Source organism: Punica granatum, chromosome 5 (assembly GCF_007655135.1).
Source record: "Punica granatum isolate Tunisia-2019 chromosome 5, ASM765513v2, whole genome shotgun sequence".
Taxonomy (NCBI): domain Eukaryota; kingdom Viridiplantae; phylum Streptophyta; class Magnoliopsida; order Myrtales; family Lythraceae; genus Punica; species Punica granatum.
In genome coordinates, this window is record NC_045131.1 from 24,356,163 (window position 1) to 24,381,495 (window position 25,333).

Genomic DNA, 25,333 nt, shown 5'->3' on the forward strand with positions numbered 1-25,333 from the left:
ATAAGAAAATATTAATTGATAATTTTCATGTGCCCCTCTCGATATTAATTGGCTAATTTCGTCTTCTTTGAATATTTTTCGATGACCTACCAAGAAAAATTCCTCAATACTCCCAAGTATTTCTCTTTTTAATTATTGGTGAATTATCGAAGAAATTTTCCTTGGTATGTTTCCGGCAAAAATTCCTCCGATAATCCGCCATAAATTATTTTCGAAAGTTTACTGGCGGAATTCCAAGGGAATATTATCGAGGGAAAAGTTCCCTCGATATTTTTTCCTCGGTAATTAAGTAATTTTTAGTAATGCCTATTGCCGCACCTTCCTCCCGCGTATTTTTTTTTTGCATTTTTATATTCTGAAAAAATCAACTATTTTTTCTAAATAATGTTCATCAAGTTAATCACTTAGGCTTGATATGGAGACCTCCTAAACCACGCATAACAATCATCCATAATAAGAAAATATTAATTGGCTAATTTCGTCTTCTTTGAATTTTCCGACCACCTACTGAGAGAAATCCCTCGATACAGTCATGTATTTCTCTTTTCAATTTTCGGTGACATACCGAGAAAATTTTCGTCGGTAAGTTTCGCGCAATAATTCCGCTAATAAGCCGCCAAAAATTCTTTCTGGAGGTTTACCGGCAGAATTTCGAGGGAATCTTATCGAGGGAAAAATTCTCTCGATATCTTATCGAGTTTGCCTTCCACTCTAGATGTATCTTGGAACTATGTAATGTATCATCTCATGGTCTAGTTAAAGGACCAAGAGCAGCGTCATCCCTTGGCAAGTAAGTGAGGTCATGGCCTTAGATGGCAGGTTCATTTTTAGTCTATATTTCACATAAAGCATGCATTTAATGCCCTTCTCAATATATATATATATATATATATATATATATCATGTAATAGAACAATGCTGACATACCATTCTGGATGTTGCATGGAATCATTTTGATCTATTATCCTGGATACATTTTCACATATCAATTATCATTGCTTATTGTAATAATTCACGCTCTAAAGCTTGAATGTACTTATTAAGAATAATAAAATATAATGATTATTAATTTCAAATTTCAAGCAATTAATAGTGTTCAATAACATTAGAGTAGAATAGTTCTTTCTTTGGCCACAGAGTAAAATAGTTCAATAATAATTTTTTTATAACAAATTGTCTTATTCAATACGCATACTATATTAGTTAAACTAAAATATTGTAATACCCCTGTTTTGCTCTCTTACATATAATTTTTTTATGGCTTCACTATTTTCAAATATTTGATAAAAACTTATTATGGATAGTTCGGATTATACCATTGTATAATAAGGAATATTGTAACATATTTGGTAGCCATAGATATTAGTCATATAAAGAATAATTAGGATTTATTATTTTCCTTTTAATGTAAAGGCTCACGGCCTATTTTAGAGATTGCGTTTTCAATGAAAGTTAAGTTGGATTGTTCCAATCTTCTCATGGTATCAGAGCGTCTACGTTCCTGAACCGATTAAAATTTTTCGACTTTCAAGATGTCGGATGTTAGTGAGGATGAGAAGAGTTCAAGATTGAGGACTAGCTCGTCCAAGAAGAAGGAGGCTGGAGATGGCTCAGTGAAGAGCATTGAAGTCCCTCCTGTATATCGACACATGTCATCTGATAGCACCGGAGCTCAAATACTTGGGTGCAATCTCAATGGTGACAACTATTTGACATGGTCACGAGCCATGTTGATTGCCGGAGAATCTATTCCAGAAGCAGCTGTCTTCCTCGCCAAAGAAGAGACAGAGCAGCGGCGGGCAGGGTTCAGCAAGCTTCAGGGAATTTCGGAGGGGAGGCCAAGCTGCAGCAATTGTGGGAAGATGGGCCACACAAAGAGTTTTTGTTGGGCTCTTATTGGGTATTCCTCTTGGCATTCTAAGCCCAAGACTAATCCAGGAAAGGGGCCCGGACAAGGACAGGCCAGAGAGAATAGTGGGCCACGCGCGAAAGCCCAATTCCAGCACGGCCCAGATCGGGCAAATGCAGTCCAGACCGGGCTGAGCAGTGGATCACGGGCTGAACAATTAGAAACCCTTCCCGATGAGCAATTTCAACGATTGCTATCCATGCTCTCACAAGACACCATGGACCCGAGCCGGCTAGTCGGCAATGAGTCTAATTTCGTGAATTTGCGGAATGAGTGGATTTTGGATACGAGAGCATCGAGGCACATGACGGGGTGTCTTGAAAATTTTTCGAGAATGACTCCAATCAAGGGCGGACTACCGGTATATATTCCTAATGGGGGCATGGTACAAGCCACCCAAATAGGAAATGCGACAATTGCAGGCGTGATGGAAATTAATGATGTGCTTTACGTGCCCACTTTCAACTGCAATATGATTTCTATTGCACAGTTATCGAAAGAGATGAACTGTTATGTGACATTTTACTCTGATTTATGTGTTATACAGGACCGCACTTCGAGGAGGACGCTTGGAGTGGGTGAGCTTCAAGGGGGGGTCTATTACATAAGGCGAGTAGCCACTACACCACAGACATGCCAGGTAGTCGTAGAGGAATCCGCGGACTTATGGCATCAGAGGCTTGGTCATCCATCTCGCATAATGAAGTTGAATGGTATTAATTTATTTTTGGGTGATAGGAGTAATAAGGAGTGTGATGTATGCCTTAGAGCGAAACAAACACGTTCACAATTTCAATTGAACATGAATAAAGCTGAGTACCCGTTTCAGTTAATACACTGTGATTTGTGGGGGCCGTATAAGGTTAAGGCTAGTTGTGGAGCCAATTATTTCTTAACTATTATGGATGATTTTAGTCGAGGCGTATGGGTATATTTGCTACGAGAGAAATCTGAAGCTCGGAGGTTTATCATTGACTTTTATAATTTGATCAAGAATCAATTTGATCGCACGATTAAAGTTCTAAGAAGTGATAATGGGATGGAGTTTTTGTCGAAGGAGCTACGAGATTTTTTCTCTACACATGGCATCGTGCATCAGACGTCTTGTACAGATACACCACAACAGAATGGCCGGGTGGAAAGGAAGCATTGGCACATTCTCAATGTTGCGAGATCACTCATGTTCAAGGCATCACTACCGACACGATTCTGGGGCAAGTGTGTCTCAACTGTCGTCCACTTGATCAACGTCACACCGACACCCTTACTTGGCAACAAAAGTCCACACGAGTTACTTTTTGGTAAACCACCTAATTACTCGAACTTGAGAGTTTTTGGGTCATTATGCTATGCACATATACGGACTAAGGATAAGTTTGAATCGAGGTCCCAAAAATGTGTTTTTATCGGATATCCTCATGGGAAGAAAGGATGGAGGCTTTATGATTTGAAGAATCACCAAATGTTTGTATCTAGAGATGTTCGGTTTTGCGAGACAATATTTCCTTTTGCCACGGAGAATGATGAATCGAGGCAACCAAGAAAAAGCAATCCATTATTCTTGGATGGGGATGGGCCTATAATTTCTGGAGGCTCAGCTGAGGATTTTAAATCCAGCCCAAGTCGATCAATCCATTTGGGAGAGTCATCTTCGGGTCGAACCAGTGGAGAAGTAAACTGGAAAAGTTCTAGTCCAATTCGGTCACAAAAGTCGGGCTCGGAGGCAAAAGACAGGCCCAGAAATGAAGATGGATTCGATTCGGCCCAGAAGACTCTGGAGACGGACCGAAGAGAGAAAGGGATAGGCCAAAGTCAAGAAGAGAAGGAGAGTGAGGGGCCCAGACGAAATTCTGAACTAGGCCAAAGGAAGAAAGGCACGGGCCGAAGTCTGGAGGTTAGGGGGAGAATTTCAGGACCGGGTCAAATTGAAAGAAACGAAGACCAATTACTGGGAACACCCTTAGCAAGTGAAAGAAAGGAAAATTCATAAGAGACGACCAACACAGATAAGAACGATGAGGTACTCTTGCGGCGATCTGAACGGGTTTCCAATCTTCCCAAACACTTCAAAGATTTCATTGTTCATACCGCCCGCCATAAGACCCCTTCTCCTTTTTCACCCACCTCCTTGCACTCCTCGGGTATGTCCTATCCCAGTGAGAGATTCATTGATTATTCAAATATTTCAAATAATCACAAGTCATTTCTAGCGGCAATTGATTTTGATAGAGAGCCCACATCTTATCGGGAAGCCGTCCGAGATCGAAGATGGCGGGACGCAATGGCCGAAGAAATCCGTGCTCTCGAATTAAACAAGACCTGGACAATTGAGGAGCTTCCACCTAGAAAACACCTTATCGGTTGCAAATGGGTGTATAAGGTAAAACGCCGAGCAGATAGAAGTGTAGAGCACTATAAGGCTCGGCTAGTTGCGAAGGGCTTCACCCAGGTCGAGGGAATAGATTTCCATGAGACTTTTGCGCCAGTGGCCAAGTTGGTAACTGTGAGATGTTTATTGACAGTAGCAATGGCGAAAGGGTGGATCATTCATCAAATGGACGTGAACAATGCATTTCTGCACGGGGACTTAGCAGAGGAAGTATATATGGCGTTACCTCCAAGTTTCTCTACTTCGAAGAGCGGAAATGTCTGCAGGCTTCGTAAATCCTTATATGGACTTTGCCAAACATCAAGGAACTGATTCTCAAAATTTACAGATGCTCTTCGACACTATGGGTTCACTCAATCAGGTGCAGATCATTCACTTTTTACCCTTAATAAAGGTAATACTTTCCTTGGCGTGTTGGTTTATGTCAATGATTTGATCATAGTGAGCAACAGTTCTAGCCACTGTGATTCCTTTAAGGGATATCTGGATACATGCTTCCATATAAAGGACTTGGGTGATGCAAATCGTAGTATGACTTCAAGGGATCTAGTTCAAGTTCCAATTGGACCGATTACGCGAGCACGAGCAAAGAAGTTTAAAGATGAACTCAACGGCCTGATTCAAGAGGTTCGGGCTCAAGCTAATTCGTGGAGGCCCATTGAACATGAATCACGTGATCAACAAAAATCCATCCATTTGATTCAAGTTATAGAAGATTTCGGGCAATACTAAATTCAGCAAGTGTTTGAGAAGCTTCTAGAATATTTGATGATCAAGAGAAGATATCATCAGATTTGTTTAAATTTTAAATCTCATAGAGATATTCTCGGGATATTTAGATTTCATATCTTCATAGATTACGCCATATCTTTATCGATATTTTAGGTTTTATTTTCCTTATCTATAGGAGGAGATATGGCCAGATTAAGATTACTTTATGTTTATATATATTCCTCTTTGTGAATTTTTAATAAAAAAGGAACATTTAGAAAATTGTGAGAGTATTCTCTTTAGTTCTTGAAGAACTAATTCGAACTTATCGGAAGTTTCCGTGGCGTTCATCAACGACTTATCAAACGGCTTTCCACCACCGTTTGTGGCGTCTTCCTATATACCGAGGTTCTTGTTTCGCAATAAATAACGGGTTGAGGTCAGTTATACCAAGGTTTTTGTTTTTGTCGTAAACAACGGGTCGAAAGTTTGTCACTCAAATCCGATCGTGGAATGATCTTGGGTTCCTTTAGTTGTCGGGTCTCGTCATTCTTGGCAGGAATCGCATCATTTGGTATCAGAGGATCAGGTTCCAAATCGGGTTTATCCTATCCTTTTTTGTTTCAATTTGCTGAGTTCGCTTCATCGAGTTTGTCCTTTGTGGATTTAAAAAAGAGCTGAAAAAAAAATTCGGCCAAAAAAAAATACAAAGCTAAAAAAAAAGGATCGAAAGAAAAGAAAGAAGACATTGTTGTCAATTTGATCCAAATTTTGTACCTCGGACCATTCTAAAGATGTTATTTCCCTTTCTTTGTGATCTACATTGATTCTGATTCCAGAATTTCATATAACATTCTGATATACTTCATTTTGGTTGCCTTTTCTCTTGTTTCTTTTCTTCCTGAAATTTCCTTTGACCATTAATTTTCCTTGATGAGTTCTTGGTGAATTGTTGCTGGAAAATTTGGAGTTGTTTGTTTAGTTCCAAAAGAACTGAAAGAGAATTGTCGAGTGAAAATAGGCAAGAGCGGTGAGAACATTAGAGGGTTAAAAGCCACGTTTGTTTGAGTGAAAACACGAGTGTAGAGTGATTCACACTCTTGAGTGTAAACACGTAAGGGAGAGAATTGTGAGGTCCTTTCTTTCTAACTTTATTTTGCAGCAATCATGTCTCACAACAGTTCTAAGAGTGTTCCTGAAGGTGCTACGGAATCGGCTTATTCGAAAGTACTTATGGAGGCCATGATGAGTGAGATGAGGCGTGTGATGAGGTTGGAGTTGGAGTAGGTTCATGAACGGATAGATCGGATGGAGAACACAGGTGTGGAGCAGACACGAAACGCTCCTACTGTGCGTAGGGGGGAAAGAGTTCAACCGAGGGAAGTAAGGGTTGAAGATGAAGATAATTATAGGGCTGGTTTTGATGAAGAAGATGATCGAGATTCGGTTGTTAGTAATAGGAAACATGGAGGGCGGTTTAGAGAAGATAAGAATCTGGAAGACAATAACTTGGGTAGTATTAAGATGAAATTCCCATCGTTCCAAAGAAAGAGTGATCCCGATGACATGCCCCCATTGGAGGACGTTCCCGAGGAGGAATATTTAGCTCCAGATGCATTAACATTGGTGGCAAGGAGAGCATTGAGCTTGCAAATAAAAGGAGTTGAAGAAATGCAGCGGGAGAACATCTTTCACACTAGGTGTTACATCAAAGACAAGGTATGTAGTGTGATTATTGATGGTGGTAGTTGTACTAATGTTGCAAGCATAATAATGGTGGAAAAATTGGGACTACCCATGCTGAAGCACCCCAAGCCATACAAATTGCAATGGTTAAATGATAGTGGTGAGATAAGGGTGGACAAGCAGGTGTTAGTTGCATTTCGAATCGGTAAATACGAAGATGAAGTGTTGTGTGATGTAGTACCGATGCAAGCGGGACATTTGTTGCTAGGACGTCCATGGCAATTTGATAGGCGTGTGAAGCATGATGGCTTTACGAACAAATATTCCTTTGTACTTAATCAACGATCAATTACTCTTGTACCATTGACATCGCAACAAGTATATGAGGATCAAGTGAGATTGCAAAAAGAGAGTGATCAAAAGAAAGAGAGTGAATAGAAGAAAAAGAGTGAAAATCAAAGAGATGCCGAGAAAAATGAGAGAGAAAAAGAAAATCAAAATTCGGCCATTGAGAGAAAATTAGAGAGAAAATAAAAGAATTTTTATGCAAAAATGGGAGAAATTAGGCAAGTAATGTTTTCAAATCAGCCGATAATTGTACTTTTGTACAAAAATGCATTTTTCAATACTAACGAACTTGATATCGCTCTTCCTAGTTCTGTTGTTCCTCTTTTGCAGGAGTATGAGGATGTCTTTCCCGAGGAAAGAGGGGGTTACCTCCAATCCGAGGGATTGAACATCAAATTGATTTTGTTCCCGGTGCAACAATTCCAAACCGACCAGCCTATAAGAGTAATCCTGAGGAGACAAAGGAGCTTCAACGGCAGGTAAGTGAGTTGTTGGAGAAAGGGTACGTAAAGGAGAGCATGAGCCCATGCGCCGTTCCGGTTATACTTGTACCTAAGAAGGATGGGACGTGGAGAATGTGCGTTGATTACCGAGCAATCAACAACATAACGATAAAGTATCGTCATCCTATTCCTCATTTAAATGATATATTAGATGAGCTACATGGTTCTTGTGTATTTTCTAAAATTGATTTAAAGAGTGGTTATCATCATATTAGAATGAAAGAATGAGATGAATGGAAAACTGCTTTTAAAACAAAATACGGTTTGTATGAATGGTTAGTTATGCCTTTTGGTTTGACTAATGCTCCAAGCACTTTTATGAGACTTATAAATCATGTTTTGCGTGCATTTATAGGTAGATTTGTTGTTGTCTACTTTGATGATATACTCATTTACAACAAAAAATTAAATGATCATAAGGTACATTTGAAATCTGTTTTAGATGTGCTTAGGAATGAAAAGTTATTTGCTAATATGAAGAAGTGTACTTTTTGCACTGATAAACTTGTATTTTTGGGATTTGTTGTTAGTGCACAAGGTATACAGATTGATGACGAGAAGGTACGTGCAATCCAAGAGTAGCCTAGTTCCACAAGTGTAAGTAATGTTCGTACTTTTCATGGACTTGCTAGTTTCTATCGGCGGTTCGTGAAGGACTTTAGTAGCATAATAGCACCACTTACTGAAGTGATCAAGAAAAATGTTGGATTTAGATGGGGAGAAAAATAAGAGAAGGCGTTTCAGCTAATCAAAGAGAAGTTGACAAACGCTCCTTTATTATCTATACCTAACTTTTCTAAAACTTTTGAGATTGAATGTGATGCTTCAGGTGTTGGTATAGGTGCAGTTCTCATGCAGGAAGGACGACCAATTGCTTACTTCAGCGAAAAACTAAGCGAGGCAGCCTTAAACTATCCAACTTATGATAAAGAGTTGTATGCATTGATTCGAGTTTTAGAGACGTGGCAGCATTACCTATGGCCTAAGGAGTTTGTGATTCACACCGATCATGAGTCCTTGAAACACTTGAAGGGCCAACACAAGCTAAACAAAAGACATGCTCGATGGGTGGAGTTCATTGAAACGTTTCCATACGTCATTCGATATAAGCAAGGTAAGGAGAATGTGGTCGCCGATGCACTTTCTCGCAGGTATGCATTACTCTCTACACTAGATGCAAAATTGCTTGGTTTTGAGCACATTAAAAATTTATATGCTGATGACCATGAATTTTGTGAGGAATATCGGGCTTGTAAGGAAACACCTTGTGGTAAGTTCTTTAGGCATGATAGGTTCCTGTTTCGAGAGAATAAGTTATGCGTGCCTAATTGTTCATTGAAGGAGTTATTGGTGCATGAATCTCATGGTGGAGGATTAATGAGACATTTTGGTGTTGCAAAGACTTTATCTATTTTGCAAGAACACTTCTATTGGCCACATATGAAAAGAGATGTTGAAAGAATTTGTGGTAGATGTGTTACATGTAGGCAAGCTAAATCCAGAGTGCAGCCCAACGGTTTGTTTACTCCTTTACCTATTCCTAATGAGTCTTGGATTGATATTTCAATGGACTTTGTGTTAGGATTACCTATGACTAAACGTGTGAGAGATTCAATTTTTGTGGTTGTGGATAGATTTTCTAAGATGACACACTTTATTTCATGTCACAAAACGGATGATGCTTCGCATGTTGCTGATTTGTTCTTTAGGGAGATTGTGAGGTTACATGGCATGCCTAGAACAATTGTTTCGGATAGAGATGCTAAGTTCTTGAGTTATTTTTGGAAGACTTTGTGGTGTAAGTTAGGTACTACGCTATTGTTTTCTACTACTTGTCATGCACAAACTGATGGTCAAACGGAAGTAGTAAATAGAACTTTGTCTACTTTGTTGAGGGCAATCATAAAAAAGAACATTAAAACATGGGAAGAGTGTTTACCACATGTTGAGTTTACTTATAACAGATTTGTTCATTCCTCTACTAAATTTTCACCATTTGAAATTGTGTATGAATTTAATCCTTTAACTCAATTGGATTTATCTCATTTGCCTTTGACTGAGCATGTTAATTTAGATAGCAAAAAGAAAGCTGAATTTGTCAAGCAGATTCATGAGAAAGCAAGACTCAACATTGAGCGAAGAACTGAGCAGTATGCAAAACACGCCAACAAGGGGCGTCATAAGCTGATTTTTGAACCCGAAAATTAGGTTTGGTTGCATATGAGAAAAGTGAGATTTCCGGCGCAAAGACGTTCCAAATTGCTTCCAAGAGGGGATTGTCCTTTTCAAGTCCTAGAGCGCATCAATGACAACGCTTACAAACTAGACTTACCTGGTGAGTACAATGTTAGTGCTAGTTTTAATGTCGCTGATTTGCTTCCTTTTGATGTAGGTGATGATTTGAGGGCAAATCCTTTTCAAGAGGAGGGGAAATGATGCGATTCCCGCCAAGAATGACGAGACCCGACAACTAAAGGAATCCAAGATCGTTCCATGATCGGATTTGAGTGACAAACTTTCGACCCGTTGTTTACGACAAAAACAAGAACCTTGGTATAACTGACCTCAACCCGTTGTTTATTGCGAAACAAGAACCTCGGTATATAGGAAGACGCCACAAACGGTGATCGAAAGCCGTTTGATAAGTCGATGAAGACGCCACAAACGGTGGTGGAAAGCCGTTTGATAAGTCGTTGATGAACGCCACGGAAACTTCCAATAAGTTCGAATTAGTTCTTCAAGAACTAAAGAGAATACTCTCACAATTTTCTGAATGTTCCTTTTTTATTAAAAATTCACAAAGATGAATATATATAAATATAAAGTAATCTTAATCTGACCATATCTCCTCCTATAGATAAGGAAAATAAAACCTAAAATATCAATAGAGATATGGCGTAATATATGAAGATATGAAATCTAAATATCCCGAGAATATCTCCATGAGATTTAAACTTTAAACAAATCTGATTATATCTTCTCTTGATCATCAAATATTCTAGAAGCTTCTCAAACACTTGCTAAATTTGCATTGCTCGGAATCTTCTATAACTTGAATCAAATGGATGGATTTTTGTTGATCACGTGATTCATGTTCAATGGGCCTCTACGAATTAGCTTGAGCCCGAACCTCTTGAATCAGGCTGTTAAGTTCATCTTTAAACTTCTTTGCTTGTGCTCGCGTAATCGGTCCAATTGGAACTTGAACTAGATCCCTTGAAGTCGTACTACGATTTGCATCATTGGGGCCTCTAAAGTACTTTCTTGGTATTGAAGTTACTAGGATAAATTCTGGTCTTTTCCTTAGTCAACGAAAATATGTACTTGACATCTTGGCTGAGTGCAGTATGTTGGCATCGCGACCATCGCCTTTTCCTATGGAGCAGCGTCATAGGCTATCCACGAGTTCTAGTGACTTGCTCTCGGATTCGATTAAGTACAGACGTCTGATTGGGAGGCTTATCTATCTAACTATCACAAGGCCAGAAATAAGCTATTCTCTTCATATTCTGACGCAATTTATGCAAGAGCCTCGTCAAGATCATTGGGATGCTGCTATACGGGTCCTTCGTTACTTGAAGCAATCTCCAGGTCAAGGGATATTTCTACGGCCTACTAGTCTCGAGCTTGAAGCCTTTTGTGACTCCGATTGGGCAAGTTGCCCATTAACTCGTCGTTCTATTACAGGGTACTTTATTATGCTAGGAGGGTGCTCGGTTTCATGGAAGACGAAGAAACAAACGACAGTTTCTCGCTCATCCGCTGAAGCAGAGTATCGAGCAATGGCGGTAACTGTCAGTGAGATCGTCTGTTTGCGAAGTCTTCTCTCCTCTCTTGGGGTACAAATGGCTGCACCGACCCATCTATTTTGTGATAATCAAGCTGCCTTACACATTGCAGCTAATCTTGTTTTTCACGAGCGAACAAAGCACATCGAGATCGATTGTCATTTCGTTCGTGAACACATTAAGACAGGACTTGTAAATACCAACCATTTGCCTACGAGACTTCAATTGGCAGACATCTTCACGAAGGCATTGGGTCGAGATCGCTTCCGTTTTATTCTTTCCAAGTTGGGCATTGGTAATCCCCATGCTCCAACTTGAGGGAGAGTATTATGGATAGTTCGGATTATACCATTGTATAATAAGGAATATTGTAACATATTTGGTAGCCATAGATATTAGTCATATAAAGAATAATTAGGATTTATTATTTTCCTTTTAATGTAAAGGCTCACGGCCTATTTTAGAAATTGCGTTTTCAATGAAAGTTAAGTTGGATTGTTCCAATCTTCTCAAATTTCATTTGCTGGCCCAGCAATTAACCATTATCTCATCAAATGCGTGATTTCTAACCATTTGTTTTGGAAATATTAGATTTGATAGATTAATTAATTTTATAGTGGTGTTCTCATTTGCATTATTTCTTATAGAAATTGTTCAGATTCTTGGAAAACATATTTTCTTCTTAAGAACAATAATTTCTTCTTAAGAACAATAAATAAATTTTCAAAGATTGATCTCAAATTTTAAACAATTATCTTTAGTACATTTTTGAATATTTTGAATTATTTTATAATTATTTTACAACTAGCAATTTTTATTAGTACTAGTAGGCATGCACGTGATATATTAATGAAATAAGACTTAAAATTTATTATATTATTATGCATGATTATAATTAATAAATTATATAAATTTATAAAAAAATATTTGACCTTTATTTAGTGGCTAGTGTAGTCTCATTTTCTTCGTGGATTTTCTCTCATTTTTTATGGATATTCTGGTGGATATCTCCACTTATTCTCTTGAAAATCTTTCTAATAATTATTCTCAAACATAAAATTTTCTTAAAAAATTTGTAAAAGAAAAAAAAGAATTTCTCCCTTTTTCTTGTGAATTTTTTTCTTAATTTGAATAATCTGTGAAGTCAAGTAAAATTTGAATTTTGTTGAAAACTATATTTTAAAAATTAAAATGAAATGAATCAAACCATATGGTGATCCTGTACTAAATAACTTCATGGCAAGCCACTTTTTCCCAATAAATTAATTTTCAATAAGAAAAATACGAATCCATAAGCTCTATTTTTGTGTAATGTTTCCAATGAAAATTTCATCAACAAATATTTTTAGTTTTAAAATATATTTTAAGTGAGAAATTTTAAACCTATTTTTGACAAATTTTCACTGGTAAGTTGACATGTTATCAAATGAAATTCTGATAAATATTTCGTTGAAAATTTTTGAACTAATTTTAGATGAAATTTTTGTGAATAGTAATCCATAAAAACATTTTCAAGTTTCTTTATAATGACTGTCAATCGATATCACCCATCACAATCATTTCGGGATAAGCTTACTTAAGGTTGTCCATTTATTTAGGCCATATATAACAAAATTTAAATTTTGAAATTATTCTCACTACAAGAAATTTCATTTATTATGACAAAATCTCTTGCCACAAAAAAATGTTTGTCAAAAGAAACAATTATATAGTGATAAAAGATAAGTTTATCACAATAATTGTCAAATCGGGACAAAAAATAATTTGTCATTTCATTTTGTCATAAATAATACACTTACGGTGACAAAATGTGATTTTATCACAATAGTTTGTCACGGTTGCTTTGGCTGACAATTCGTTACGATTCTTAGCTGTAATATTGTGACAAAATTATTTCATTGCAAAAAATTTATCGCAAAAAATCATATCAGAATTTACAGTGACAAAGATATGTGTCACTAATGACATGTTATATCATGACAATTGTATTTTGTCTCAATAATCTCATTTTTCAACTAATAGCTACAAATTATTTTTCACAATATATAGTATAATTTCTCATGATGAATGATTTTATCAAAAGAATTATTATTTACTTACGAAACATCCTTGATTTTTAAATTTTTAAATAATTTATAATATTCACTAATTCATCATTTTTATTATAAATAAGTACTTTTTGGTGAAATGTGATCATCTATAGAATTAATTTCATAATTTTCTAATTTTCTATATTTGTTATCTGCAAAATATAAACTTAAGTTTTAAATTTTTTTCAAATAATACGATCTAAATGCATTAATTTTTTAATATTTCAAACATATGTTTTCCGGTCAATTGTAATATCTAAATAATATAATCTCTATGTCTTATTTTTTTTATGATATCATTCAAAAATGTCAAATTTTTTATTTTTAAAATCCTTTTAGTAATATTATTTAGTAATCACGAATATTTAAATTTTAAATTTAAATGAATTTTTTAGTATGTGATTACTTAGTGAAAATTTTAAAGCATTTTAAAATTTTCATGATATATTAATCTTGAATGTTTAAGTTTTCAAATATTAAGTTCTCATTTAATAAATAATGAATTTTTATGTTGTAAATTAGTTTTTATTAGATATATATGTAAATGTGGTTGTATGTATGACTTTAAAAAAATTTGCGTTTTCCATATTATCTTCATATTTATATGAGATCTTGTACATTGCTTTAACAAATAAAATAATCCTTAAAACAAAGAGAAAAGAATCCTTTATGTTGATAGTAAAAAAAAAAAAAGAAACAGGATAAAACAGAATCCTTATGAGATGGAAAAATCAAAACAGAAAAATCACAATTTCTGTGTGATCGTTTTGCAGGTTCATTCAGTGGGTATGGTGTTGCTGCAGCAGGTTTAGATGCGGTGATGTGGAGGAGGAGAAGAAGGAATCGTACGGACATCTAGCTTCGCTCTGCGGAGACGGATACTGTAAGCACTTGGTGCACAGCAAGGCCTGTGAGGCGCTCTCTCAGCTCCCTTCTCTCATGCCTCTCTACTCCGGGTAAAGCTACATTTTGTTCCGTAAATTCCCCTCATTCAAAATCCGAAACAGCAACCGAAGAGGTTGATATTTGATCGGAACCAGGATTCAAGGAGAAGTCATGATATTGGACCAACACAGATGGATCCGCCCTGCAGTCTCCTCAGATTCAAATTCCTCTCAGGTGAGTTATGAGCTATACTTCTCGTTGAATCAGGGTCACTATAAGTATTGAGTCTTAGAATCTGATCTTATGCTGAATGATTTACTCGTTAGAAGAGCAAGAGTAATACAACGCTGTTAATCGGGAACAAAATTTTTTCGGCAGGAATAAGACCCAGTCTCTCTCTTGTGGTCTTCTCCTCCCTAGTTGCAGCCCTCTCTTCGTCCCATTTGCTCCTTCAATAGAGAAAATCGGAGAAGCCTGCTGTCTCGTCTCATCCTCTTCAGCTCTCTCTCATAGCTATGGTTTTTAGCTTCTTGCTCTTGTAAATTCTCATCGGGTCCCCTTCCTTGACATCATAGAAACGGATCGGCTAAGAAGCTTTCTAGGTACACTTTAAAATTGGGGCTTTCCGATTCTATGTCCATGTTTGCTTACTGAGAAATTAAGCTTAAGCTGTCCTTGAAATCTGACTTACTTGAGGATGACTTATATTCAATTTTGCTCTGAGTTATCTATATGTGCTACTTGTCTCCGTTGTTCACTTAAAAACTTCGATGGATTATTTTCTTGCTAGATGAATTTTGGTTTGGTTGTTTCCTGATATTGCATGTTTATTTGATATTCTCTGCAAAAGAAATTGGAGTGATGACAATCAATCTCGTAAAATTTTGGAGACTACTTAGGCAATTGTTATATGTTCCATGAGTTAATATTTTTCTTCTTTAAGTTTTTTTTGCCAATTGTGCAGAAAATAGATGGAGAGAAGTTGGATGAAACTCAGGGATCATTTTTGCCTGGAGTATGCGGAAGGGGTTCGAGAGTTTATGCGTGTCGCAACTCAGCATGCCGGATCTGGTAATAGAGTTCGATGCCCTTGCAAAAATTGCAAAAATTGTTATTTTAGACAATTGTTAGAGGTTAAGAGGCACCTCCTTTTATATGGAATTTTGGAAGACTATACTTGTTGGATTCATCATGGTGAAACAATCCAAGTTGCTGATCATAATCTTGCTGGTGAGAAAACTAATAATCAACATATTTCTGATGATCAAGGCGACAATATATATAATGATATTCCAGAGCTGTTAGAGGATCTACAAAGAGGTACATTTGCAGAATCTTTTGGAGAGACTTCCACTGACCAAAATACATCGGGTAATGAAGGTGAAGTGGAGAAATTTGCTAGACTGCTAAATGATGCTAACCAAGAGTTATATCCTGGTTGCTTGAAATATTCTAAGTTATCATTTCTTCTAAAAATGGTTCATGCCAAATCAATGGGGAATTGCAGCAATAAAGCATTTGATATGATGCTGACATTATTCAAAAGTGCCCTTCCAGAAGGTGCGACGCTTCCAAAATCGTACTATGATGTGAAAAAGTTATTGCGTGATTTGGGTCTTGGTTATATAAAGATCGATGCTTGCCAAAATGATTGCGCATTATTTTGGAAGGAACATGAAAATCTTGATAGGTGTCCAAATCTAAATTGTCAAGCTCCTCGGTGGAAATATAGTGCTCTTAAACGTAAGAAGATTCCCCATAAGGTGCTGCGATACTTTCCTGTCAAGGCCAGACTTCAACGTTTATTCATGTTTAAGGAAACATCAGAGGATATGAGATGGCATAAAGAGAAGCGTGTTCAAGATGGTGTAATAAGACATCCAGCTGATGCTATAGCATGGCAAGAGTTTGATAAGGAACATGATTGGTTTGCTCAAGATCCTCGAAATGTTCGAGTAGGCCTTGCAAGCGATGGGTTCAATCCTTTTGGTAATATGAGCACGACCTACAGTATGTGGCCGGTGTTTTTAATTCCGTATAACTTGCCTCCCTGGAAATGCATGAAGGAGCCATTTATCATGTTAAGCTTGCTCATACCCGGTAAGGATTCTCCTGGTAATGAAATTGATATATATTTACGCCCATTGGTTGATGAGTTGAAAGAGTTATGGTTAGAAGGTGTAGAGACATATGATTCATATAAGGATGAGAAATTTCGGTTGCATGCTATATTATTATGAACCATAAATGATTTTCCGGCTTATGGAATGTTATCTGGGTGGAGTACGAAAGGGAAGTTAGCTTGTCCAATATGCAATAAGGACACTTGTTCATTTACACTAAAAAATGGACAGAAACAATGTTATATGGGTCATCGTAGGTTCTTAGATTCGCAACATTCATGGAGAAAAAGTAAAAAATTTGATGGTAAGTCAGAGTACCGGTCGAAACCTGAAGAATTATCTGGAGATGATGTGTTAAGACAATTGAGGCAAGTTGAGAATGTAAGATTTGGAAAGCCGCCTAATCAGCGAAAGAGGAAACGTTCAGATGGTGAACTGAATTGGACAAAAAGAAGCATATTTTTTGAATTGCCTTACTGGAAAACATTAAAGCTGCGACACAATTTGGATGTTATGCATATAGAAAAAAATATATGCGAAAATATTTTGTCCACTTTGATGAATATTGAGAAGAAAACTAAGGACAACATCAAGACCCGTTTGGATTTGGAGGAATTGGGTATACGGAAGGAGCTGCATTTACAACGAGGTGGTGACAGGTTATGGGTTCCACAGGCATGTTACACACTCACACTACAAGAGCGGCGAAAGCTCTGTGGATGGCTAGGACTAGTTAAGTTACCTGATGGATATGGGTCTAAATTTTCCCGTGTTGTGGCCAATGATGCTGCTAAGGTTTCCGGTATGAAAAGTCATGACTATCACATATTCTTACAACGACTGCTTCCTGCTGCATCATATGGATTCTTGCGAAAGGATGTATATGTCGCACTATCGGAGTTGAGCAATTTTTTCAAGGAACTATGCTCTAAAGTTGTGAATAGAGAAAAATTGGAACTGTTGAAGCATGATATCATTTTAATATTGTGCAAACTTGAGATGATTTATCCACCGTCCTTTTTCGTCATTATGGTTCACCTAGCTATCCACTTACCTCGTGAAGTTGAATTAGGTGGGCCGGTTCAATATCGTTGGATGTATTTTGTCGAGAGGTAGTTTCCATACTTTTATTATGTACATTTCTTTTCTTTTAATTATAATATGTGTCTTTCTTAAGATATTTTAATTGTTTAATGTATATAGGTTATTGAGGACGTTAAAGGACTCTGTGCGCAACAAAGCTCGCCCAGAAGGCTCGATTGCTGAAGCGTATATTGCCAAGGAATGCCTTAATTTTTGTTCCATGTATTTTCGTGGTATTGAAACACGATTTAATCGAGAGGACAGAAATTATGATGGGAGCAAAACAGATGAATCGAGTGGATTTCTGATTTTTAAACAAAAGACGAGGCCATTAGGAGCAGCTAAATATAAAGTTTTGTCCAAATCTGAGAGAGATAAAATACAATGGTATATTCTCCATAATTGCAGTGAGATTGATGCTTACCGAAAGTAAGTATATTAATATATAGTGCACATGTCTTTTTATAGTAGTACTGTGCATGATTAATCTTTGGGATTTTGCAGTTTACACAAAGAGGAGCTTGAGAGAGAATCTCCTGCAAATGTAGAGCAAAGACATCAAGAGAAATTTCTAAGTTGGTTTAAAACTCAAGTAAGTGTTAGTTTATTTATTTCCAATTAATGTTGTCTATTATCCAACTAAATTCTTGAAAAATTATATGCATGTGCTAGGTTACAAATTTGCGGCTGAACAATTCAATTGGATTCTCTAATCAACTGTATGTACTTGGAATGGGCCCTAATGAACGAGTCGCGAAGTATAGTGGTTTGATTGTGAATGGAGTTAGATTTCAGACTGTAGATCGTGATAAGACCCTTCAAACACAAAATAGCGGTATCGTGGTTAAGGGAGAGCATAATTCAGAAGAAATTGATTTTTATGGTGTGATAGAGGATATAATCGAGCTGCAGTATGGTAATATGAATCGTGTTTTTATATTGGGATGCAAGTGGTGGAATATGGGGGACAAGCGAAATGGATTTTGGTCGGATGGACGTTTAATTAGCGTTAACACCAGTAGAACGTGGTACATGAGTGATCCATTTGTCCTTGCAACTCAGGTTGAGCAAGTTTTTTATGTTAATGATATTAAACGTGGAGGCAGTTGGAGAATTGTACAGAAGGCACATTCTCGAAATCTTTATGATGTTCCTGAGAGAGATATGAGATATGATAACGAAGAATTGGATACCAATCAAGAGCCATATCAGCAAGATCAGTCATATGACATCAGTCAAATTGACATCGATGATAAAATTGACGGACCACTACATCGGGATGATGTAATGCCTATAGATGTTGATTCCAGCACATTACTTTCACAAGTTAGGAACAACAATGTTGAGAATGATTTTGTTGATGAAGAATATGATACATTCGATGAATATCTCGATGATTCTAATGAAGAGGACTATGCCGATGATGACGATGACGATTTGGATGAGGAGTCATAGATTTTTCCGAGGTTAGTAATGCTTTTAGTTTATGACAAGTTTGCACTGCCATTTGCTGAAAAGTTTATAATTATGCTTCCCTATAGTCTATTAGGTTCAATATTGATATTTTGTTTTCCAGTTTGAGTAGTGATGGGCGTCTTTGAAAAATTAGTGAGTGAGCGACCGTTGTGCTGGGGAAACTAACTGAAATAGCATGAACTTTGCTAGAGTTTTTCTCAACTCAATGATTTGATGGCCTTAAGATTGTAAGGAAATTTGTGCTCCTTGTTAGGGTGTCTATGAACTGAGTTTTTCTTTTTCCCCTTTTCTATGGTAGTCTGCTGGTCTTCCGTGGGCAGTGGCAAAAGGATAGGACACTTTCACTCCAATCTGTACGGTTGTAAGTCTTTTATATTCTTTTCTTGTAATGTTGCTTTAGTTCATCTTTACCCTTTTATATCATACATAGTTATTAACAACAATATGACCATTTTAATTAGAACAACTGAACCCTTATTAGAGTTACATTAGCTAAAACCATTTAAAAATACTTGTAAACATTAACTTCCATATCTATCTATAAATATATATGTTCAAGTTACATTTTGATTAGTTAGTATTTATTAAATGACTTTTTTAAAGTAGGATTATATAATTTCATCTAAAAGTAATTAATAGGCAAAAAAAAAGCATCAAATCTCTTCTCACCAAAATTAAAAAGCCATCAATTATCTTATTTTCCCTAATTTTGCACGTCTCTCTCTCTATCTCTCTCTCTCTCTCTCTCTCATCTTTCTCTGCCGTTCCAAATCTCTCGCTATTTCTCTCTTCCTCTTCCAATTCTCTAGCTTATCTCTTCCAAATCTTTCTCTCCCATGTTTCTTCTCAGATTCTGAAAGCAATCCACCGAAAAATTCGCAAGATTTGCTGCCCACTAGCATCATTGAGCGCGAAGAAGGGCGCGCCAAAATGGGTATGCAAATTTGGCGAAAAATTCAGTGTAAATCATTTCCTGCGAATCGTAATTGGGGGTTCGTAGCTCTCTATCTAATCACAAGAGAACTTGGGCAAATTACACGAAGGTATCTCCTTTCTCTTTCTCTACACCGATCGATGCTCTCTTACTGAAGATTCTATCTATTGATTATATACTCATTTTGTTCCATGGGAGTTGTTGTTAGAGATTGGAAATATTAGTCGAAAAGTGGTGTTTTCTGATCATTGTACTTATCTGTTAGAGAATGTCTCTTTGTTACGCTAGTGTCACGGTGATTTGCAATGAAATGGTAGGCCCTGGTTGTTCGCTTTAGCCTTGTGCTCAATGTTAAAGTGGATGTTCTAAATTTATTTTTCATTTTCTTTTTTCGAACATAAGAACAACTGCATAACGACTCTTATCAGGAAAAAGAAAGTGAAATTTTGGGGAGAATTTGTAGTTCAGCTACCAAAGAGATGCTGTTTCTCTAGCTTTACTTTCAGTTATTCAGTAGTTCAACTTTATCCAAATTACTTTCGATGTCTTCCTTTCAACTGATATGATTGTTTGTTCCTGAGATTCAAATGAAGAGCCTACTATCTTGTGGTGTGACCAACCAATCCTCGGTGTATCAGAGTCAATTGACCTAGTATGAATGTAGAGGAATACATATAAGTTCTGCTATTAGAAGAAAGCATATAGGTTCTCATTATTTTTCTCAATTTTTTGTGGGGTGAGGGGTGAAATTTCGATTGACTTGTGAAAGGCTAAATCTGTGTTTGGCTAGAAGCATGTATCTTTTATGGCAGCTTCTTCATCCTGAATGATGACCTTCACTTGTCAAGTGAATGCTGACCTTCACTTATCAACCGAAATTTATCCACCGTCCTTTTTTGTCATTATGATGCCCGATTCTTAATTTGTATCATTTAAGTTGTGGTTCAGTGCTGAGCTTCTGAAATTCGATATTTGTTGAGTTTTTCCCTTTACTTCACTTTCAATTGACTCTCTATATAGCAAAGGAAAATTGGGCTTGATGATACTTTTTTGGTTTTCTTTCACTGTGAGCCACCTGGCGTTAATGATCAGTTATCTTAAGTTGATGTGTAGAGTCATCATATAAATACTTGTGCATTTAATGAAACAAAAAAAAATTATCTTTGATTTATTCTCGTTAGAATTCTGTTTTATCATGAATATAACTCTTTGAGTTTTGATAGGTCCATTGACGATGACACCACATCGTCAAAGGAAAAATACTTCAGCCACTGGTCAAGTCAGTTCTACTCAATCCCAATCCCATCCTGGTTTGCCAACAGCTCCTCAAAGCATGTCGCCTCAAGTGGGAACTTCTAATCAAACTGGTAGCCCGGTTGCTTCTATACCAGCTGATTTAGTAACCAAAGGTTTATTCTTTTTTTGCATTTACCCTTGTTTCATATTCTAACTACTTGTTCATCTTGTATACGTTAACTTTCTTATATTATTCATAGGTACTACTATTGCTACCAAAAAGAGAGGTCGTGGTTTAGCTAGGGGTTTTCAGGTCACGAAACGACTGAAGGAGGGTAGCAAAATTGATGGAGTTATCATTTCTGAAGATAACTACAAACCCGTAGGCCCAGCTGAGAAAATATTTAAGATGGAGTTAGGCATAATCACCCGGTTACTAGCTCCCCTTCAAGTATTTTATTGGAAGAGAATGAAAAATGAGATGAAAGAGCCACTGTTTGCTCGTCTAGAGGTAAGAGAAACCATGAATATTATAATTTAATTTAAGATATATTATGTATTGCATGTAAATAAGATGACTTTAGCTGCAAATTTGATGCTGAAATGTGGTAAAACAAGCATATTAATTTTCTTATTGTACTTTTTACTTTGGCTCTGTAGAGTGAATTTCAAATTTCTCTATCTGAGCCCCATACAAGAGAAGTGGTAGATGCAGCAATGGCAGATCGTTATAGGCAATTCAAGCATAATTGCCGCAAGCACTATAGAAAGTTTTCGACCATTGAGGAAGCACGTCAAAATCCTCCTATTGATGTGGAGGAGGCAGATTGGATTTCATTGTGTGAGCATTTCGAGAGTGATGAATTTAAGGTTTTTTTTTATCTAGTTTGTCTATTTTTTTCTGCCCCTTTGTTTACCATATGGATGCCCTTTATGCAAGTAAATGTATTTTTTAATGTAGCGTGCTAGCAAGGCAAATGCTGCCAATCGGTCGAAGCTTGAGGTGAATCATACATCAGGTTCAAAATCATATTGTCAGCGTATGTATGAAATGGTAAGATTGAGGATGAATTCAAAATGTTTTATACTAGATTTAATCAATGAATGATATATCACATCATTTATAATTATGTGTAGGAAATCTCTGAGGACCCTCGACCGGTTCCTAAAGAAGTCGGTGTGTATTATGATGCCCATCACAAGAGGGCTACCGGCACATGGATCCATCCAAAAGCTCAAGAGAACTATGTATTTCACTCTTACATGAAAATACGTTAAAAAGCTTTTTAGAGATATTTATTTGCTCATAGAAGCTGAACCTATTATTTTTATTGTTAGTAATAGTGATATTTTGAATGTAAAATATATTTTCCATCACAGGAGCAAATGAAGGCTTTGCATGCACAACCAACAGAGAATGACATTCCATTAACAGGAAGAGAGATATTTCAGGAAGTTGTGAAGCCAAAATCTGGGTATACTCGTGGACTTGGCTATGGTGCGAGGCATCATGCTAGGCCAAGATCAACTGCTCGTTTCTATGTAGAAGGTAATGACTCTGAGAGAGAATCTCGTCAAGTGTTGGAGCAGAAGATTGGAAGTCAACAAGCTCAAATAGAAAGTCAACAAGCTCAGATAGGAATATTGCAATCATCACATGCCAGTCTGGAAGCCCAAATTCGAGATTTGCTTGGTCGACTTGAAGCAAGAGACAGCTCTCACTCAAATCCTTAACGGTAAATAAAAAACTTCAACTTGTTGTTTTTCTTTTTTTGTCTATCTATTGGCTATATTGGTTAGATTTCAGTTTTTCAGTGGACATCAACTTCATAGAATATAGAAGGAAGTTGTTTTGCTTGTCTAGTAAATTGAATTGGGTTACCAATAAAAAAGAATAAGCTTGGATTTTTCTATAGGATGAAACTCATAATTTTTTGGACATTCTTCCAAATATTCTCTAACCCTTTTATGGTTGATCTCCATGAAATTAAAACAATTTTATATTTTATATCCATTCCGTCATAGCCTCTTGAACCTTTTAAAGCAGCCTTTTGTTTGAAGATAATTGTTCATATTTTTATTTTTCTATGGAGACTAACTTTTATTTTGCATTTTGAAGATGTAGTCTTGTTTTAGATGCCTTATTTATGGATAAGGTCTATTGTAAGATCCTGGAGCATTACAATCTAATATTTATGAGTTGTGGCATGATAGCCATCACATAACAATCTAATTTTTATGAGTAGTGGTATTATAGCCATCACATATGTATTATTTTTAAATTACAACATGCTAATTGAATTTTCTGTTTTGTATTTTGTAGATGAAAGTGCATTCGGACAATGGGAGGCGCATGGCTCATCCCGTAAATGGTTTAGAAAGATCATCTCTATATTCTAGGATGTTTTCTTTTAATTTCTAAGTTCAAGTAGAAGTAGTTCTCTTCTTAGACTTGTAATTTGGAATTTCTTTGACATTTTAATATTATAACTTTGGATTAATAGGTTAATATATATTTGGTGCTCTTTATTCTAGTTGAAAATGTTTGTATTGTTTTCGTTTTCCACTAATTTTGTACCTTCAATTTGGCCTATGATTACAGTATTGGATAAAATGTAACATTCGTCAAATTTACCGTATGAATTATAGATAAAATAATAATGATGAAAGAATTCGTCAATAATGACGAAAAAATACTTGAAAAGAGGAATTTAATTTTATAAATTTTTAGAAAAGTAATATTTTCAAAAAATTATTAATTATTCCTAATTACGAATTTTTAATTTTATTAATTTTGTTATTTTGACGAATATTTCATCATGTATATTATCACGAGATATTTCATTCGAAAATTAAAGATCGATTTTTCATGACAAATGACATTTATTACAACAAAATCATCTTAACATTTTGACATTTCATTTTGTCACGATAAAATGATTTATAACTATAAAATTTAACTTTGTCACAATATGTGATATGATTTTGTGATAAAGTAATATTTTGTCACGACAAACTTATTAAGACGAGCTTATTCTAACAAAAGCCGTGACAAAAAAAATTTGTCACGAGAAACATTTGGTGACAAATACTAACCATATTTTGACAAAATATTTTGTAGTAATAGTCTAATATTCTTGTAGTGTCTTCTCGCAACGAAATGTCCATTCGTTATCCAAAACAAGCTTTATATAATGAAAGCATATAAATGCATGCAACTAATTTATTTGAAGATCACCTAGGCTCGAACCTAGATATGTCGGAACCTATTAAGCTTCTGAAATCAAATGGCGTAAAACGAAATATTGAAATAAAAGAGAAAAAGCTTTCTCCAGCGAATCATATTATTTCACACTTCTATTAGCGCAATGAATTATTCGAAAATGAAAATATACGGTTGACTACTTATCACTGATTGAATCTACGAAAAAATGCAATAGTTTATCCTACAAAGATGGGTAAGAACCCGTTGAATTTTAAAGTTTAATTTTACAACAAATAAAAGGGTGTCCAACTAACAAATAAGAATAAGATATAAATGGGTCATTTCCTGGCAATGAATAAACAAAGAAAAATTGAGTTTAAAAGTCATAAGATGGAAAAGTTTCGAGAAGATGGAAATAAAAACTACTCGAATTTTTCCCTGGAAAACTCATTGAAATTGATAAAAAAAAAGTAAATCTTATGCCTATAGATACTGAAAAAGTACTTCATCAAAAAACTTAAAATACATGTAACTATTTAATCGTTGACTTCAAAAAGCATACGCAGATATAATTGCATGGGTACATTCACCTTTAATCACGTCCCCTAGCCAATGATCGTCACAATTAAGGGGGCAAGGATTCTTCAGCTCCCACGCTGTTAAATATCATTTTTTGCTCTCTAAAAGGGACCTTTTGCAGGCACCAATCAAATGCAGTCTCGTCAGCGTCTATTGGGGAGAAATTGTGTTGCAAAATATAAATCATTCTCTCTCTTCTCCCCCTTCCCAACTCTCTTCTCTATGACATTCCCCATTCCATAATCGAGGCTGTTGGCTTGGCGCTGATTACCCCTGCCCTAATCAGTCTCTTGCTAGCCATCTACACGTCACATTAGTGATTAGCCCCATATCACGGCGAGAAGACCCTAGGTGATGAGATATCAGATCTCTTCAATGAGATGGCGGG

The 25,333-nt window shown here is 36.2% G+C and overlaps 2 protein-coding genes across 7 annotated transcripts; both read left to right on the plus strand.

Moving 5' to 3' along the window:
- The first annotated feature begins 14,155 nt into the window (after window positions 1-14,155).
- LOC116207115 lies at window positions 14,156-18,028 on the plus strand. 5 transcript variants are annotated; one of them, XM_031539970.1, is made up of 5 exons: window positions 14,156-14,380; window positions 14,465-14,543; window positions 14,688-14,911; window positions 15,274-17,544; window positions 17,636-18,028. In XM_031539970.1, the coding sequence occupies exons 4-5, from the start codon at window positions 16,577-16,579 to the stop codon at window positions 17,946-17,948; spliced, it is 1,281 nt and encodes a 426-aa protein (XP_031395830.1). In that variant the 5' UTR covers window positions 14,156-14,380; window positions 14,465-14,543; window positions 14,688-14,911; window positions 15,274-16,576; the 3' UTR covers window positions 17,949-18,028. The 5 variants fall into 3 exon arrangements, with proteins under 5 accessions (XP_031395830.1, XP_031395832.1, XP_031395831.1 ...); XM_031539971.1 differs by lacking the exon at window positions 14,688-14,911; XM_031539974.1 differs by lacking the exon at window positions 14,688-14,911 and having other exon boundaries at window positions 14,156-14,543.
- On the plus strand, window positions 18,019-23,612 carry LOC116207116. 2 transcript variants are annotated; one of them, XM_031539975.1, is made up of 11 exons: window positions 18,019-18,107; window positions 18,188-18,981; window positions 19,290-19,352; window positions 19,842-20,034; window positions 21,149-21,334; window positions 21,422-21,672; window positions 21,822-22,031; window positions 22,123-22,215; window positions 22,299-22,409; window positions 22,542-22,897; window positions 23,485-23,612. In XM_031539975.1, the coding sequence occupies exons 5-10, from the start codon at window positions 21,160-21,162 to the stop codon at window positions 22,893-22,895; spliced, it is 1,194 nt and encodes a 397-aa protein (XP_031395835.1). In that variant the 5' UTR covers window positions 18,019-18,107; window positions 18,188-18,981; window positions 19,290-19,352; window positions 19,842-20,034; window positions 21,149-21,159; the 3' UTR covers window positions 22,896-22,897; window positions 23,485-23,612. The 2 variants fall into 2 exon arrangements, with proteins under 2 accessions (XP_031395835.1, XP_031395836.1); XM_031539976.1 differs by lacking the exons at window positions 18,019-18,107; window positions 18,188-18,981; window positions 19,290-19,352 and having other exon boundaries at window positions 19,732-20,034.
- Window positions 23,613-25,333: the final 1,721 nt, after the last annotated feature.

Coding starts and splice junctions, on each gene's coding strand:
- LOC116207115 (XM_031539970.1), top strand. CDS start 16,577: ATGTTATCTGGGTGGAGTACGAAAGGGAAGTTAGCTTGTCCAATATGC. Junction 17,545..17,635: donor TGGATGTATTTTGTCGAGAG/GTAGTTTCCATA, acceptor TAATGTATATAG/GTTATTGAGGACGTTAAAGG.
- LOC116207116 (XM_031539975.1), top strand. CDS start 21,160: ATGACACCACATCGTCAAAGGAAAAATACTTCAGCCACTGGTCAAGTC. Junction 21,335..21,421: donor AGCTGATTTAGTAACCAAAG/GTTTATTCTTTT, acceptor TATTATTCATAG/GTACTACTATTGCTACCAAA. Junction 22,032..22,122: donor TCGAGAGTGATGAATTTAAG/GTTTTTTTTTAT, acceptor TTTTTAATGTAG/CGTGCTAGCAAGGCAAATGC.